Raw genomic sequence first — 18,448 nt, forward strand, 5'->3', positions numbered from 1 at the left:
CTCAGCCAGACACTGACTTTTTAAACATTGATTTCAAGGCTGTCTCCTTCTCTCTCCCTGGCACACACCAACATCTCTGGCTCTGTATGGAAGATATTTTTTTGTAGGATTTGCCCTAGGCTTTGACACCCACCCATACATAGAAAATCCTAGAACAAGGGTTGCTGGGCTGCTGGCTTCTGCTCCTGGTTAGCCTGATCAGAAGACAAACTAATCAGATTAAATAAAGAAGAAGCCTCTTCATTTCACATGCTGGAATTGCAGAGATTCTCCCTGGTATGTGGGCCAAGGAGTCTACTTGTGTTGGGACATTGGTAATACTCTTGTGCCAATAGATGGGAGAAAAAGAGGTAAGGAAAGAGGATTTGGTTCCCTTCCTTGCTCTGTCCTTCCCATTGTTTTTTATTAAAAACCCTTTGGTTTTGAGGATGGAAAAAATAACTTTTAGTAAAAGACAAGCCAAAGAAAAAAAGAGGGAATAATACCTGACTGCTCTTTATATTGTAATAGAGAGATCTCTCTTCCGTCTGCAGGTACAGCTGACAGGAATACAGGGCAGAAATCCTTCACCCCTCTTCATATTCATATTCAGTTGCTAACCTCTGTCACTTTAAGGTGGTCAAGCAGAATGACACAGCAGTTATATTTTCTTCTCTGCCAGCCAAGAAGAGTGGCTATTTTGTGCTAGGTAGCTGGGCTGTGTTTCCATAATACTCCCTAGGGTCTGATAATCGAACATGGCATTTGGAGGGAGAGGAACTGTAGATTTCACAGGAAGAACTATAGGCTTTTTTGGGTTTCTTGTCCCCTTTCATGTGTATCAGCAGGCTGCACTGCAACAGAAGGCTGCACACATCAAAACGATGCACTGTGTACTCTATCTTGGTGAGGATCACATCCCCACTTCTCTTATCCACCAGACTCTTACATCTGTTTCTGACTTTTTTAAAATTTCAGACTAGATGGTGCTTTGGTTTTGCTGCTTTTACATGCAAGCCCCCACCACGTTTGCTAACCTGAAAGCTGATGTGTGGGAAAAAACATTCGACAATGTCCTGAGAAAAGCTGTCCTTTTCTATCTTGGTAATCAGATGATTTTCTGTTCTTAAGTGTATAATGTAGTACAAATGTTTGCAGTCAAATAATAAATACATCACTCATAAACTTCTTGTAATATTTTTGAACTTGGCTAAATACTTCTATGTCTATGTAGTGTGGGCACAAGTGAATGCATATGTTTGGTACCTAACTGATACCACAAGTTTTCATTGTTAGAGAGCTTGCACTTCTTCAAAATTGGTAACTCCTGGTCTTCCATTTCCAAATAGATTTTTTTTCTGAAATGACATAGTTTCCTTTGTAAAGGTTTGCTGTAACCACACCGTACCCTGAAAAGACCATGCTTGTTCAGGCAACAAGACAGAGCTCTCTCCCTTCTGAAAACTGCGCTTTTCATTTGAAGGAGGAGCATTTGCCTTTTTCAGCTTCTGCCTCCTGTTCTGCAGTAATGTTCAAAAGGGCATAATTTTTCTTGTTCTGATGGAAAATAATGACATTACAGATAGAGGAATTTTTGAAAACAGTGATAAGTTTCCTGGTGTTGGAAAGGTGATACCTTTTCACCTCTAGATTTGAGGTCAGAAGGAAAACTAAGCGAGTTTAGTTGTGAGTTCAGATTTCAGTTAGAAACAGGGTGGGTGTGTTCCTTACACATGCACTAACTTCTGTATGAGTTTCTGTGAAAAGATTTCTGACTGCTTAATATATGATTTTATGAGCTTTGAATAATGGAAAACTAGAAGCGAGTTTAGTTGTGAGAGTTCAGATTTCAGTTAGAAACAGGGTGGGTGTGTTCCTTACACATGCACTAACTTCTGTATGAGTTTCTGTGAAAAGATTTCTGACTGCTTAATATATGATTTTATGAGCTTTGAATAATCCATTTCAACCTTTCAAGCCATGAAAGTCTAGGAATTCAGAATGGGACTGGGACCACATTTATGCAGTAGCTTGAGCATTATTGAATCTATCTGTCCTAGTCTGGTGCATATCACACTTCTCCTCTCCTCTGCTGAGTGCTTTGTTAATGGAGAAGATGAGAGAAATTAGTCCAGAAAATTAGATTTCATCCTCTTCTACTACAAAGGCATATGAAGTGTCTGTAAAACCTTATTTTTTAATGTAAAACTTGAAACTTCATAAGCGCTCCAAGTGAGGGCTAAGTTAAGTTTTGACTAAGGTTTGATTTAGGGCTCTGGGAATAAAACTAAATATCCCACATTGGTTGTAATACATTAAGATATAAATTGTGATGCATCTGAAAGCAAATTTTCATTCAATGTGTGTTCACTGAGGATGAGTTAATGTTCCAGGGAGAGATTTACATTTCACACTTCCAAAATGTTTTTGCTTAGGTTCCCTCTGCCTATATTTGACTCCCATGCTTCTTTCCCACCCACTTGACAACTAGCATCAACAAAAGGCAATTCCCACACATCCAGGTGAAGGCGAATCCAGAAGAGTTCCTGTTTTCAATTTCTGTAGCATGGCAGCAGTTCAGGGGATCCTTCTGTTTGCCTTGCCAGCTGTCTGAGTTTATGTTCCCTTTTCCTTTAAAGTGAGCAGAAGGTGGAAGGGAAATTTCCAAGTGACTCAACAGTTGGAAGTGTCAATGGCTCCATTGGCAAGCACTTTTTTCAGTTGTTTAGTGTGGTCCCCTAGAGCAGTTTTTGGTATACTTCAGAGGATTTTATATCCAGCAGACAATGAATATTGTTAGTAAAATTATGTGCAGTCACATACTTGATCCTGGTTGATGCTGTCCTTCCACGATTGCTCATATTGGTTTTACCCACTGTGCAAATAAATAGCTGCATAGAAATCAAAGCAGGCCTTCCTGTGAGAAGAGCTTGCAGGCTGCTCTCTTTAGTGCAAAAGGCAACAATTGTTCTGTAGATGTGAGTTCAAATTGTAATGAGAGGTGTGTGGGGGTAATGTAACACGATAACATAACCTTCATTGTACCAACGCTTTCCATTTGTGAGGAAACCTAGAGCAAACACCCACCTATGTACAATTTAAGAAGGAATTGCAGCTTCCTGTGGTACACTGTGGCCCTACAAGGACTGAGGATGCCTCAGGCTGTCCTTCAGACATTTTGTGCCTTCGTAAGTAAAAGGCTGTGGTGCAGTGTGCGAGGAAAGGCAAGGCATATTGCTCTCTGTTTTTTCAGCTGAGACATGCTGCAGCTTAGGTGGAATGTCAGCCAAAAAAGTCAGCTGTCAATGAGGTTTGTTTGTCAGTGACACCAAATCCTGACTGCAATTCGTGTTCAGAACTCCTGAGGGGGATACCCTGTGATTTGGTTACATCCCAGTTACAATACCAGAAGGAGAAATGAGGATATGTGTAAGTATTATGATACAGCAGTTACTAATAGATACATAGGCTAAACTCTTTGGACTGTATGGCTACTATTGAAGACTAATTCCAAAATAATATTCATAGCGGTTTCTGTTATAATCCATATAAAATGAATGAGAGCACTCCTTTTGTACTTGAGTTGCCAGAACAGTTCTAAGACACAATATAATGTGGAACATACGTGTGGAAATACAAGCATAAGAGATGGTAGGTATGAGTTGAAGACCCTGTCTTTTAGAAACTATAGTAAAAAAATACTTTTCACAGTCCAGATAGGTCAATGGATCTGCCAAAGCAAAAACAACCAGCCAAGCCCCCCCCCCCCAGTCCCATAGCATCTATATAAACTGTGCTTCAAATATACAATTTGTTCTCCTCTATTTCTGGTTAGTAATTTTTTTTGTCCTTAGGTTGCAACAAAGTGTTTAATGTATTAAATCTGCTTTTGTGAAGAAAATGAGTGATTAAACATCTAGAAGAGATTTTGTGGCTGAATATTCAAAACATAACTTTTTCTCAGTTGCACTACATTTACCTGGTTTAGAATACTCTGTGTTCATCATCCTGACCCTAAAGTGACATTTTAGGATACAAAACTGGGGACAAATAGGACTCTAGTTTTGAGGCTGGAAGCCAAATAGTTGAGGTAGTTTTATTTTTACAGTGCTGTAGTAAGAACTGTTCAGTGGGACCTGGAGGGGGTATAAATGGGTTGTATTTTAAGTTAAATTGAAGTGAAGTAGATTGTTGTACCTGCCCATAAGATTCTAAATGTCAGATATAGAATTAATACAGTTTTTAAAATCTTAAAACCAACTGTTCGTAGAAGCTGAATGAAGACAATAATTCTTGTCATTCGTTATAAATTGTAATTTTGTGTTGCGTTCACTTCCATTTTATCCTGTTTTTTTAGCAAAACCCACAAAAACGTGTCAATATGAGTGAACACTACAAACAGCCTCTTCCTATATTTTTAAAGGCTGGTAACCTTTTGAAATATTTTACATATTGGATTTCCTGGGAGATCATTTACCACCCTATTTTATAATAAATGTGTGAAAAAGTTCACGTTTTAAGTGGCTGCTATGGAATTACTTTTATCAAATCTGTTCTTCCGAGTGTTTATGGTCTTACAGTCCTAAATGGCCTTTACAAAGGCAGTCTGGGAAAACTGATGGCATTTTCTGTTCATCAAAATTGTGTTCTCTGACAGGGTAGGACTAGCCTTGTGCTCTTTGCAGGTGATGAGGCTGCCACTTACCACCTCACTGCTCCACATTCAGACACAGTCACAGGCAGGAACTCTGTGGGCTGTCTGGGATCTGGCTTCTCCTCTCCTGTTGGCAGAGCACAATATTATCTGTATTTAATACTTTACAGCTCTGTGATGCTTTACAACTGCACTAATGTCTTAATGATCACAAAGGCTTTTGAGCTGTGACTCAGTATCCTCCAACCCCTGTTCCTCAGTAGAAATGATGCTCTAAGGACTAGCCACAAGGATGTCTTGGCAAAAAAATCTTCCCTATATTATTCTCTTTTGGTGAAGAGGATGCGGTTGTTCAGTTGATTTTCCTCTTTATTTTAATATTGACAGTAGAAAATAGGACATCCTTAGTTTCTTTCATTTTTCTCTAGACTCTGGTATTTAATACCTGCTTACAGACATAACTTCTGGAGACTGTGCTAGCCTGGGCTTTTACTGAATATAGCCCTTTTGTGGAGTTCCTCTGAATGGGGATGAAAGCTGTACTACTTCTATTTAAAGGAAAAATGTCCATGAGAGGCTGTTGTGTTTTGTTTTTGTTTTTGTTTTTGTTTTTTTTTTTCCCTCGGTAAAGAGATGTAGACCCTTCAGAGAAGCCAGAATGGATCTCAAGAAATAGATTGCCCTGAAAAAGAATATAATGGAATTCACTGATCCACAGTTTCTCAAAACATGAAGAGTTAAGGAGAAGGCCTGAATGACCAGACACATAGACTAGGATGTACTAGAGAGGCAGTTTGCCAGCCGTTCTTCCACTGGGCTAGCCAGTACTTCCCAAATTCCCACTCCATCTGCTATTGGATGTATGATGGACTTACACAACAAAGACCAGTGTAACCAGTATTAGTATTATTGGCTGTTCATACAAATAATGAGTTTTGGAACAGGTGAAGTTTTTGCGAGTATGTTTGCTCTCTGGAGTAACTGAGATATGAGATAGTTTCTTTCTAAAAGGAAAACAATTTATGAATGAAATACAGATTTCACGTGCACGAACATATTAGACGTTCTTTGTGTCATTTCTTTCAAAATTTCGGTGTGTGGCATATGCTAATCAGCTGTGTTTGATTTTCTGTTGTCATTTCATTCAAAATCAAATTTTAATTTCTTATAATGAAACTACTGTTAAGAGTTAGAATTGTATGATTCTACATTTCCCACAGTAATCTACTTCGGTTTACGTGGGGGGTACATATATTTAGGCCTAATTATTGATAGCTGATAAAATGGTGTTATAAAATAATGGTGCTTAAAAAGGTCTATTAGTCTAATCATGACACTAATGAAGTTTAGTTTAAAATTTTATATTGTCCATTGTAAGTAGTCTTGTAAATAGCAACTTTATTTTTTTTGCATCATGAATAAGTAATGTTCATTATTTTAATACAAAATAAAAAATTTTGTTGATTTTCCCCCCCACCTCCATTTTTTTCAAGGATTTGCAGATTGCATGGTTTATGTCTTGTATCTTCATAATTTAGGTCATGGAAACTTCCTAAGCTTGTAATGTTCTGAATTTGCCACTAACTCCAAGTAGTTCAAGACTTCAATTCTAATGAGGTCAGTGAGCATGGCAGATATTTATTAGCACCCCGTGTGAATTAGGCCATACTTTCAGGTTGTTATTTCAGCAACCTAATTATATCTGGGTTTGATACTCCAATTTACTAACTAATACTGACTCCTGTAATGGATAGTGTGCAAACTGCTGCTTCTGACAGCACCACTGAGAGCAACAAGCCTGGTAGCTCAGACTGAAAGCAGCCTAACTGATGAGTAAAGGGCAAGAAAAAGAGAAAAAGAAAAAAAAAAGAAAAGAAATTAAGGGAAAGTTACTGTTGCAAGAAAAAATGCCAAGATGTCTTACTGTGTTGTTCTCTACTGTTCTAAAAACAGCACTGTTCTGTATCAGGTCTCACCATCTGCAATCTTCAGGTTAGTGCTTTTTGTATGCTTATGCAGTCTGACCTATTCCCAGTAAATTTGACTGTGCTGTGCTACTCTTTTTGACTTGAAAATAATAAAGCTATATAATAGATAAGAGTTACAATCAGTTTGGAGTATGTGCTTCCATTTTCTAGCTTAATTGGGAAGTTAATGCTGAGCAATTTAACTTTAGAGATGGCTGTGAATTTTTCAATATTGTTCATCAGAAGATAGCAATTTAATGACAAACTTCATTATAGGAATGGTTCACTTGTGATTAATGTCTCAATGCCAAAAATACACATTTTATTCAGCTGTGAGATTGGTAAGGTTATAGCTTGACATTTTTGAAACAAATAATCCAGCTTTATGTTGAAGCATGTTTAATTTTGAAGAGTCACATAAGTTATAAGAAACATTGAAAAGCATGGAAATTAAACCTAGATCTTTTGAAATTATTGGCATAAAATGTTTCTTTACCTGATTTTTAAAATTAATTTTTGCATGAACCTTTGAGATTTTTTTTCTTTTAATCCCATTTTGGGATAGGAGCATTCATGGCAATCAGTTCTGCACTGGAAAATTATTTCAGAGGTTTTCCTAATGTTATCTGCATCTAACATCTCTATACTCTTCTGGTTGTTCTGTATATTACTGTAACTGCATTTTTATCATGTCCTTTAGAGACTATTCTCTTGCTCTGTACCATATGAATGCTGCAGAGTTGTGTGCCTCATCTCAGCCTCTTCATCCTCTCTGTCTCTGGGCTGTCTTTGCACACTACCTAAAGACTTTAAGTTGTCTGGTATCTGTTTTTATTGTCAAGTAAACAGCTCTTGCTGCCTGCGTTATGCTTATTCTTCTCTAAACTTCCACGATGACTTTTTGCAAATACTGTGGAGACCTAGGATAGAAGTAGTTGAACAGTGCATACCACAGGCTAGCACACAGGAGCATTCTGCATTGCATATGATGCATTGTTTGGAGCTGGATGCTGGGACATCTGGAGGGAAGCATCTTTGAGAAGCTCAGCTCTTTTGTGGTTTGAACTCAGAGGGAGCTTTCACAGAAGTGAGGTGCTTGGAGAGGCATATCGTGGGACAACAAGCTGATCCAACAGTTTGCTGCCTTCTGCTGCCTGTGGCCTTGGGTATCTGGTCCTGCCTCCTTCCTAGCACTGCATCTGTCACTGGTCTGATTGATCCCTTGGTGAGCTGACTTAGCTCACCAAGCCAGCAGAAAAACAGCCCTGCTGAGAGGAAGAGCCCTCTGACTACCTTTGTGGCCCTCCTCTGGACCCTCTGCAACAAGTCTGTGTCTTTCCTGTGCTGAGGACTCTAAAGTTGGATACAGTACGCCAGGTGGAGTCTTACGAGAGCACAGTAGAAGGGGAGAATCACCTCCCTCAACTTGCTGGTCACACTTATTTTGATGCAGCCCAGGACACAGTTGGCTCTCTGGGCTGTGAGCGCACACTGCTGGCTCACGTTGAGCTTCTCATCTACCAACACCCTCAAGTCCTCCTCAGGGCTGCTCTCAGTCCATTCTCCTCCCAGCCTATATTTGTTCTTGGGGTTGCCCCAACCCACATGCAGGACCTTGCAGTTGGCCTTGTTGAACTTCATGAGGCTGGCATGGGTCCACCTCTCAGGCTTGTCAAGGTCCCTCTGGATGGCATCCCTTCCCATCATACAGCTTGGTGTCATTGGCAAACTTGCTGAGGGGGCACTTGATCCCACTGTCCATGTCTCCAACAAAGATGTTAAACAACACTGGTCCCAGTACTGATCCCTGTGGGTTGTCACTGTTCTCCACTTGGACAGTGAGCTGTTGACTGCAGCTCTTTGAATGTGACCATCTGGTCAATTCCTTATCTAATGAGTGGTCCATCCTTCAAATCCATGTCTCTCCAATTTAGAGGTAAGGATGTTGCGTGGGCCCGTGTAAAATGCTTTGCCCAAGTCCAGGCAGATGATGTCAGTTGCTTTTCCCTCATCCACCAGTGCTGTAATCCCGTCATAGAAGGACACCAAGTTTGTCAGGTACAGTTTGCCCTTAGTGAAGCCATGCTGGTTGTCACCAGTCACCTCCATATTTTCCATGTGCCTTAGGATAGTTTCCAGGAGGATCTGCTCCAGGATCTTATTGGGCATACGGGTCAGATTGACTGGCCTGTAGTTCTTCAGGTCTTCCTTTTTTTCCTTTTTAAAAGTGGGGGTTATGTTTCCCCTTTTCCAGTCAGTGCCAACTTCACTGGACTGCCACGACTTCTGAAATACGATGGATAGTGGCTTAGGAACTTGATCCGCCAGTTCCCTCAGGACCTGCAGATGCGTCTCATCAGGTCCCATGGACTTGTGAACCCTCAGGTTCCTCAGATGGTCTCACACCTGATCTTCTCCTACAGTGGGTGGTTCTTCATTCCCCTTGTCCCTGCCTTTGCCTTCTGTGACTTGGGTGGTGTGGCTTGAGTGCTTGCCTGTGAAGACTGAGGCAAATCAGTTGTTGAGAACCTCAGCCTTCTCCATATCTTGGGTAACCAGGTCTCCTGTTTCCTTCTGGAGAGGTCGCACATTTACTCTAGTCTTTCTTTTATCACCGATGTATCTATAGAAGCTTTTCTTGTTGCCCTTGATGTCCCTGGCCAGATTTGGTTCTGTCAGGACTTTAGCTTTCCTAACCTGATCCCTGGCTCCTTGCACAATTTCTCTGTATTCCTCCCAGGCTACCTGTCCTTGCTTCCACCCTGTGTAGGCTTCCGTTTTGTGTTGGAGTTTGTCCAGGAGTTCCTTGTTCATCCATGCAGGCCTCCTGGTCTTTCTGCCTGACTTCTTCTTTGTTGGGATGCAGTGCTCCTGAGCTTGGAGAACGTGATCCTTGAATATTAACCAGCTTTCTTGGGCCCTTCTTCTCTTAGTACTAAAACTGTGGGTTGAGATAGCATCAAAATATGAAGTGAAATAAATGCTTAAAACTGGATGATGTCTGTAAGGGTAAATGAAGTGATTGTTATTTTACATCTGGTCCAGTAAATGGCACTTTTGCAGTAAATGGCAAAAGTGCAGTAGTTAGCAGTGGGGATACATTGTTTTACCAGAGATTATTGAGGTTCTGCTGTACGAAATAATGAAAGAGAGTTTAAAAATGGTTTTGATAAAATACATCTTGGAACCTGCCCTTTAAATGATTTTGCTTTTCAGCATAAACTTTTTTTTACCTTGTAGTTATACAATGCTCCTGTAATTATTGCTTTTCTGTTTTCACAGTTGTTTTTCTTTCCCAGTCCTTCTCAAAGCATGTCTGGATCGGTACACACACTGCAGATCCCATAGTCTGCTGCAGCAAGTTGATACCTGCTATCATTCTTTCAGCTTGTTCTTTTTCTTGGAGATTCACTCTCTCTTTTATCATCTTCATTCATTTCTCACTGTCTTTTCTCTGGGGAAGCCTCTAAAGATACAGTAAAAGAAATATGATAAATTCCTTCAAGTAGGTAATTTAAGATTAATATCTGGATTTCTTGGTAAGTGGGACAAGGAAAAAAGTAAGTGTTAATACATCAGAATGCATCTGGTAAAGTTAATGCAACAAGAAAAAGCATTCACCTGTACTTCTGGGAGCAATGGTCAGCCCTCAGTTCCCTCACCAATAAATCTGGCTTCAGCTAAATGAATTTTCATGTTCCACCACTGTGTTTTATTGTTCCCTTAGGTTAACTGAAACCGTTGCTTTTGCTGCTGCTGCAGTCAGTGATATTGTAGAACTTTATACTTTGGTCTGAACCAGAAGACTGCAGTTAACTATGGGCGATGATCATGAAGAAAAGTCAAACTCTTTCTCTGTATTATTTAATCTCACCTTGAATTATCTGTGTGTCACCGCAAACACAACTCAGATCTGCTGTCTCTTCACTAATCTGTTTATTTATGTGATTCCCAAATTATTTTCCAATTAGACAACCATCTGGAGGAGTCTTCAGTATTTTTTGTAAAAAATTGTTAAAAACTATTTATTGTTTTTTTGCAGCTCTACTACAGTATACTTTTAATGGAAAAAAAAAGGGTGGAATTATTCAAGCACTGATATGTGCTGACATATATGCTCATATATATATGATACCTAAATCAAGGACTGGAAGATAAATAGCAAAACTAATCCTAGAAATTCATTCATTTTGTTTGTATACGATCTTTTTCTGAGACTTCCACTTTTAACGCCTCCCAATAGTTCTCCTTCCTTGGAAGAAATGCTTTATTTCCCTGGGCTTATGGTTTCCATCGTTGCAGGTAAATTAGCAAACAGATTGTCTGAGACAGTTTGACAGAATTCTCTCAGCTAGTGAGAAGCTGATTGCAAAAGAGGAAAGCACATCTCAGACCTGCTGCTGGCAGTTGTTGCAGGGTGGGAGGTGTGAGTTATCCTCCCCAGAATAAACCTGTCGATTTGGAGGCTATAATAAAGCTGACCATCAGCAGTCTTGCTGCCTTACACTAACAAGGGATGATTGGTAGGAATTGAGAAGGATCTGGTTTGGGGAGAAGGAATCAAGAATAAAAAGTTTCTACCAGCTCTTCACTTCTCTCAGGAAGAAGAAAGGGACTCCCAGGATGTCTGCCCCTGCCAGGGACCAGGGGAAAGCTAAGAGCCTTTTGTCACTGCAGTGCAGGCAGTGTGCTGACTGATCAGCAGCCGGTGTTGGCTTAAGATACTACTTTCTGTGAAGTGAAAAAGTTCAAGCTGTGCTCAGTTTTCAACCCACATAACCAATTTACTACTGGTATTAGGAGATGAGACTCTGTTGACTTCTCTGAACTGACCTGTGTTCATGCTGGTGGTGAATTAGGCAAAATATATTCATTCTGGCTTGATCGCAGAGCCTTTGATTAAATTATGTTTTCTCTATTTTCTCATGAAGGGCTGCATCTGGTCATGTAGAAATAGCTTGTAACAACACTGAAACATAAATTATTTGATGAACTACTTAGGGCTATTCACTTGATGCATGATAATCCTGTGAACATGTTAACGAGCAGCAATTCTCTGATGATTAAACTGCTTTAAAAATGTCTTTGTACTCATATGTCATTAGAATGAACTTGGCACTTGTAAAACATCCATTATTCATCATGTTCCAGTAGTGCATCTGACTGTGTATTGCTTTAATTTCACTCACTTAACAAAGCAATCTATTCATTACAATAGTTTGAAACATGTTTTCTAAATCAGAAAAGCCCTAGTTAAATATACAGTGTTACTTATCTTTACCAGTGTAGTAGAGCAAAAAATAACACCTGAAATTGTAATTACATACTTAGTGAGTTTGAATATGCTAACTAAAACTAAGTGGATGTTTCAAGAAAAAACTTTGTTGAAATCAATTATATTGTTATTGTTATTATTGGGGAAGCAGGATAGGTAAAACACATTGCTGAAAGCACAAGGTTGACCTTTCTTTCTGAAATAGTTCAGCAAACATTTTCTCTGTAATCCTTTTTGACACGCATTTATTGTCCTGATCACTGAAGAAGCAGAGAAGGACAGAGTATTATTACTGCAAATATGAATACTACTTATATATATATTTCTCTTTTTTTTTGTTTGATTGTTTCCTGCTTCTGTATTTTTTCATTTTAAAAGTCCAGGGTCCTGCCATACATGGTGAACCCCATTAAATCCTGCATTAGCTTTGCTCCTTTTTGAACCTGTATGTGATGGCTGCTTCAGAAGTGGTTCTTCATTTCCTAGCAAGCATATGACATGTATCTCAGAACGTATCAGACTGCTGAATGACTCAGTGATTGAGGATTTTTGACTCATGGGCTGCACAGTCTCCATCTTCTGCAAGCAAAACTCTCTTTTGTCAGAGAAGTTAGACAGAATACTAGCAAAATGGACCACTTGAAGAAATATCAACAGTAATGCATTTTCTTTTCAATGTAGCTAAATGAATTTCCACTTGAACTAGCAAAATTCAGATAAGTAACAGGGGGAGATGTACTAATAACCTCCATACAAGCCAGAAATCTTTATTCTCTGAGTCCATGAGAGTCTTGCAAAACATACATAGATATGCGATAACTAAACTTTTACTCATTAGATTTTGAAAAGCACTTAAGTCTCCGAATATTGCTTTAAAAATGCTTCTTGGGCTTGCTGGGAAAATACTGAATAGTCACTTATGCTGTGCTTATTTCTCACAGATTTTTGATCAAACATGTTTTTAACACATTCTGGTTCGGTATGTTGCCAAAGTAGGATGTTTGAACAGATAAGTGTACCAGTGTGTTCCTAGTAAACAATAGAGATAGGGAGTCCATGTTGGTTGTATTAATTCTTTCAACAGCTCTTGGTACAATAAAAGTCGACCTATTAATGATTAGCCTACGGAATTGTTAAACTAATGTAATTGTTAAAATAATGTGAATGAAGCATATGTGAAAGAAATGGAACAATTATGAGGTAAGAAGAAGATACAGAAAGAGGTGGACTTGGAAAGATTTCAGTAACCATTGATCTCTCTGTGTTTGGGTAAAAATGTTGATGGAATCAGGATAAACTAAGAAATCCAACTGTGGGCTCACTTTTTTTACATTTCTGTCTCTTCCAATGAATCACAGTCCTTTGTTCATAGCCCAGTAAATGGGAGTCAGTTTGCAATGAGTTAGAAATTAATTGTGGAGAATTTCTACTGAAACATTTCAAAACTGTATTAGTATATAGCTTTTTTCATCAATCTTTCCTTATAAAATGGCAGTTTATGGAACATGATATTTAATGTGTCATCTATGGCAGTATCAAAATTGAGTAAGTGCTGTCTCAAGCTTTTGTATGCCATTTTATGGTCAGACTTCTATGTTAAGCTTTTTCCTTCTATCTAACCTTGATAGTGTTTGTGGATATACTGCTGTAGCTTTGGCTATATTTATGTGTGATTCAACCTATGGAAAGCCTTAAGTTGTATATAGAAATAATTCAGAACTGTTTCATAATGAGGAATTGTTATTTACAATGCAAATAATGTACGGTTTCTACAAAACGATAGATAAGGACTTCTAAAAAAAATTCCATTAATATGTCTGTATTTCTTTAACACACAGCCCCTGTTCTCCCTGGGGCATATCAGCAAAGCCAGTCCCAAGGATATGGATACATGCACCAGACCAGTATGTCATCCATGAGGTCCATGCATTCACAGCCTCATTCAGCAGGTCTGGTAAGTATTGGATTTAAAGAACGATTTTATTTGGTAAACAACATAATCAGTTTTGAAATCTCTTAAATATGAGTGAATTGGTCCCCTTGAATTATATGGTTGAACCCTTTGACTGTCCTAGTCCTACATGTAAGTAATAGTCCTCATGTACAAAAAAGATTAAATGACTGAGGGCAGTGGCAAGAACTTTTGTCAGAATGCATTAAAAAAAATAATTTATGATCTCCAGAAGGCAGAGAAATAACTGAATCTTCTACCTGCTAAAACAAGTAGTAAACACTTGGACAGTATTTCATAGGCTGAGCTTTGATGTTGTGCTCTCTGATGAATTCAGGCTTCTAGTGCTGGATGAAAACCACTGTTCTCTTGAGATCACACTTTTGGTTTAATTGTGTTTAAAATTATTTTCCTTGTGATTTTGTACTAGCAGGCTTTGTGCCTATCTGTATTACTCACCTCTGCTTGTATAAAGCTAGCTCAGACTCCATATTGGTGTGCCCTAAATAATTCAAAACAGTTGTGCCCTGACTGATACCTGAGCCAAACTGAGTTATACTGGTGGTGACTGGCAAGAAGCTTTATCATGAAACCATGGCCATAGTCATGAAGTTCTTAATTGTGGTGGATGGAAAGGTAAAGCTGGAGTGAATATTTCATTTTTAGAAGTAGCTGAATGGAGAAGGAGAAGGAAGGAGAGCTGAATGGGTGTTCAGCTTGGGTTTTTAGGAAATTGAGCTTCTTTTTTCTTTCTGAAGTATGAAGTTTTATAAAGTTAAGTTTTAATGGTAATCATATTTTTTTAATCATATCACTGCTTAGAGATCTCCTAGTTCAGATCCAGTCACCTTTTATCTTAAAAATATTGACTTGTAATTTGAATTTTAAACTATTTTGAATGGATGTGTGTTTACTACCTCTGACACCTTTTTTAGAAATGAAGAAGAGGTTAATTATGAACCAAATATAGAACTTGCTGAAAAAAACCTGTTTTCAAGATTAGCTGAAACTTGTGTTTTTCTTTAAGACTGAAACTCCATGGCATTTTATGTTGTAAAGATCGTGGCATTCTGGGAGGTTTGGGTGCTTTCAGGCTTGCCAGTTCCTCAGCTGCTTGGGGACTGAGGAGGTTAACTTGCTGGGAAATCTGGGATCCAGATACCTGCATCTTTGGGTGAGCCAATAACCTGGGAAACTCTTTGGACACCTGCATGGCAGCTGTGAGGCAGCTGATACTGGAATCAACCATTAATTTCCAAGGATATCGCAAGGCACTTGGGGAGCTGGCAGCTTTCCAAAAGGGCCAGAGTCCAAAAAGCAGGAGACCTGGAAGCCTGGGTTTTGCCAGCAGATTTGCTCGTCAGTGGGGAGCAAAGCAGCCTTCAAATCCAGCAGATAGAGAATGAAGATGCCTGCAAATCTTGAAATGCACTTAGCAGCCTTTGCAGCTCTCTGGGCAGGTAGATGGCTGTTATTTCCCTGATATCTGTCTCCCAGTGGAGATCTTACCTGGTGGGCTACCTGTTGAAGCAATATTATTTCAGTCATCTTGAGAGTAATCATTTGCCTCTCCTTCCAGACCTGGGAATACAAAAGGTAATAGGAAAAGGAAGGGAGTAGAGTTAAAACATTTTAAAAATCAAAGATTGACTGTCTCCTTTCAACAGGATTTCCTGTCCATTTTGTGAAACTGTTTGCATTTGACATTCTTTTAAGTGATAATAGCTGTTTATCATGGGAAAAAAGGAAAACAGCAAACATCATAGTTTGAATGGATCTCGTTGCTGTTAAAAACTGAGTGGGTTTCCTTGAAGACAATAGAACCTGACCATTTCCAGAGGGAGAAAATCAAGGACTGCTGGCCTGGTGCTGACTGATAACTTGCCAGTCTGGTGAGGAACACAGAGCATGATCTTGTCACCCGCCAGGGTGATGATTTTACTCCAAAAGAAACATCTTGGATGCAGCTAGAAACCTGGCATGCTCCCTTGTCTTTCGACTTTCATGTCAAAAGACTATCTTTTCTTTAGCTTGTGCAGCTTATCCAGGTGTGCTGGGCATCTTACACGCAGCTGTTGGGATGGCACAAGGGGTCTGTGCTGGGGAAAACCTCTGTTTGGGGATGTGTTTGGGGACTGAAGATGGAAGGCAGCCTTGGAGTGCTTTTCAAATGGAGTGCGGACATGCACTAGGAGATCTGGCAAACTTACACCATGTTAGGCTCATTGCTTTCAGCTGCTTGTTGGGTTCTGGGCTTGGAGCAGTATTGCCAGAGGTGCAGCTTTGTCTGGCTAAGCCAGGCAGAGGGAAGAAGGAAGTAAGAGAAGAAAGTAAGAGAGGCAAGAGATGGGACGAAAGAAATCCCAGCCTGAATACTGGTCTCAAAGCACAAGCAGTTTTTGAGACTGAACTAAAAGCAATGAAGGTGATGAAGTCACCCATAAGTGGCTGAGTTTGGCCATCTCTAGGGTGAGAGTGATTAAGATCCCATGGGTCATATCAGGGTGGGGATGATTGGAGAGTGTGCTGCTGTAGTAAAATCCATCCCTTTCGGACAGTTTGTTGCACTGTTATCAAATCAGGGTCCCCAAAAGACTGAAGTTAATTTTTATAATTACGTCCACCAATTTCCTATACTGAGAAATACAAATTTTCTAATTTCAAAATTTTAAAATTCTGGTTTATTTAATTTTGGGCATGATCCTAACACAGTCTCTGAGTAGATTTTTTTCCCAGATAAATTGTGTTATTTTCTGATTCTTAACCTTTGCTCACTTCCTGTGAGCAGTTCTGCATAATGTGCTGGATTACAGTGTAGCTCAGGGTACAGAATGTTTTATAAAAGACCCCTGAAGGCTGTTTGCCTCTTTGGAAGATAACAGAGGGTGTTCTCACATCTCTAGATAGCTAAAAGTGGTAGCAAAACAAAACCCAGGTTGCAAATTGACTTTCCTTGATAGCTGTGAAGGACACTGCAACAAGTACTTTTCCTTGCAAGGAGCAATCCATAGAATAAGTATGAACTGGTGGATGAAGTGGAAATATACATCTGTCTGCTCACATCTGGCTGGGGAGCTGGGAGTATGAGAGCTGGGCTTCAGTACTTCATATGCTTAAGACTGTTCTAAGCAGTAGCTGCAAGTCAGACCTTTGAGGAGGTGGGAGATTTGACTGTTTTACAAAACCCCAGCCTTTTCTTGTACCCTCTTATGCTCTCAGTACCTGCTAAACTCACTGACAGAGGAATAATTCACCAAAATGCATTTTAAAAATCCCGGCTTTGAGTCCTTTAAGCATTGTAATTCTCAATTATATAGCCCAGACTACACTCTGAAGTGATAATTAGGCATTAAATGCTAACAGGATTATTATGGAGATTTCTCCTGACAGTCATTTAGCACCTAATTGGGTGTTAAGGCCATAAATTTAGGTTTCTCAGCAGCATTTAGGGCCCTAATAAATTTTTTTAAAGTTTGAAATTACCAGCTTGTCTTCACAACTGTGCCACCACAGTGATGTTGTCAAGCTGCCTTGAAAGAGACAGCAGTAGTGTGTCCTATACCATAACGTTCTGAGGATGAGTGAGCAAAAACTTCTGTTTTTTTCCAATTATATGTTAGTTTAATGAAACATTTAATCTCTTCCCCAGTCTTTGCCCACTTAAGGAAAACATATAAGCATGTCACAGAGGAAAATCTGTTCTCTGCCTTATGCCACATGTGGACTTACTACCATTTTTCTTAAATGGACCTTTTTTTGGAAATAATTTTTTTAAATGACTAACTGCTGTTTAGCTTGTTGTAATAGCATAATTTTCACTTTTTTTTTGGGGTCCTTTTCAAGGCTCAGTGGAGAGATCGGTTGAAGTAGTTGGGAAAAGTAGATTCTCAAAGGCAGAGACCATTCCTTAGGGTCTTCCAAACACTAGTTTTCAAGTTTGTGACTCTTTAAGGAATTTTCAGTCATGATAGAACCTTTCCAACTAGCTTCTTAGATTTAGTGCATAAACAGTGATGCTTTTTTTCATCACTTTCCATGAATCCTTGGAAGACATTAAAGAACCATCAAGAAACCACATACCTCTGGTTGAAAAATTGCTCTTGGTCACAGCCTGTAGGGCAGCAACATTACAAGGCACAGCAGAGAACACCATACAGAACCAGATTCAAATCCAGTTTGGAGGGGGCTTGTCAGGGAAGGTAGTGGTCTCCAGTGTTTAACCAGGAGTTGATTCCTCTGTAGTGTTTAATCTGCTGTACCAATGATAAAGGCAGAATTAAGACCAAAAGTGTATTTCTAGCATGGGAACAATAATAATGAGTTGTCCTATAGTGTTTGGATTTCCAACATGTGACAAATGGCCTATTCACTGTGTATGGAGGAATCTCCCATCTTTTGTGAAAATAATTTAATTAAAAACCCTCAAAAAATATATATATATGAAATGGACTAGGACTAATCCAGAGTTGTTTTGCTCAGCTGGGAAGCAGAACAAAGTTTGCTGTCTCTTAAAAAATTCAGACAATAGTACAAGGCATTAAATCAAACTGACTATTTTTACCCTTTTTCTCTTTAAACCATTGTACGAGAAAAATTCAGATAGACTATAGTGACATATCAAA

General features: G+C 39.2%; 1 protein-coding gene across 1 annotated transcript in view; it reads left to right on the forward strand.

The window, feature by feature from the left end:
• LOC104471942 (LIM zinc-binding domain-containing Nebulette-like) overlaps nt 1-18,448 on the forward strand; it is a gene marked incomplete at its 5' end in the record, with an annotated part of 37,584 nt that overhangs the window by 17,629 nt on the left and 1,507 nt on the right. The window contains one exon of the mRNA XM_010087458.1: nt 13,714-13,829. Within this exon, the coding sequence (XP_010085760.1) occupies nt 13,714-13,829 (116 nt within the window). The remainder of the gene's footprint in view (nt 1-13,713; nt 13,830-18,448) is intronic.

Source organism: Pterocles gutturalis, unplaced genomic scaffold (genome assembly GCF_000699245.1).
Source record: "Pterocles gutturalis isolate BGI_N339 unplaced genomic scaffold, ASM69924v1 scaffold11651, whole genome shotgun sequence".
Classification (NCBI taxonomy): Eukaryota; Metazoa; Chordata; class Aves; order Pterocliformes; family Pteroclidae; genus Pterocles; species Pterocles gutturalis.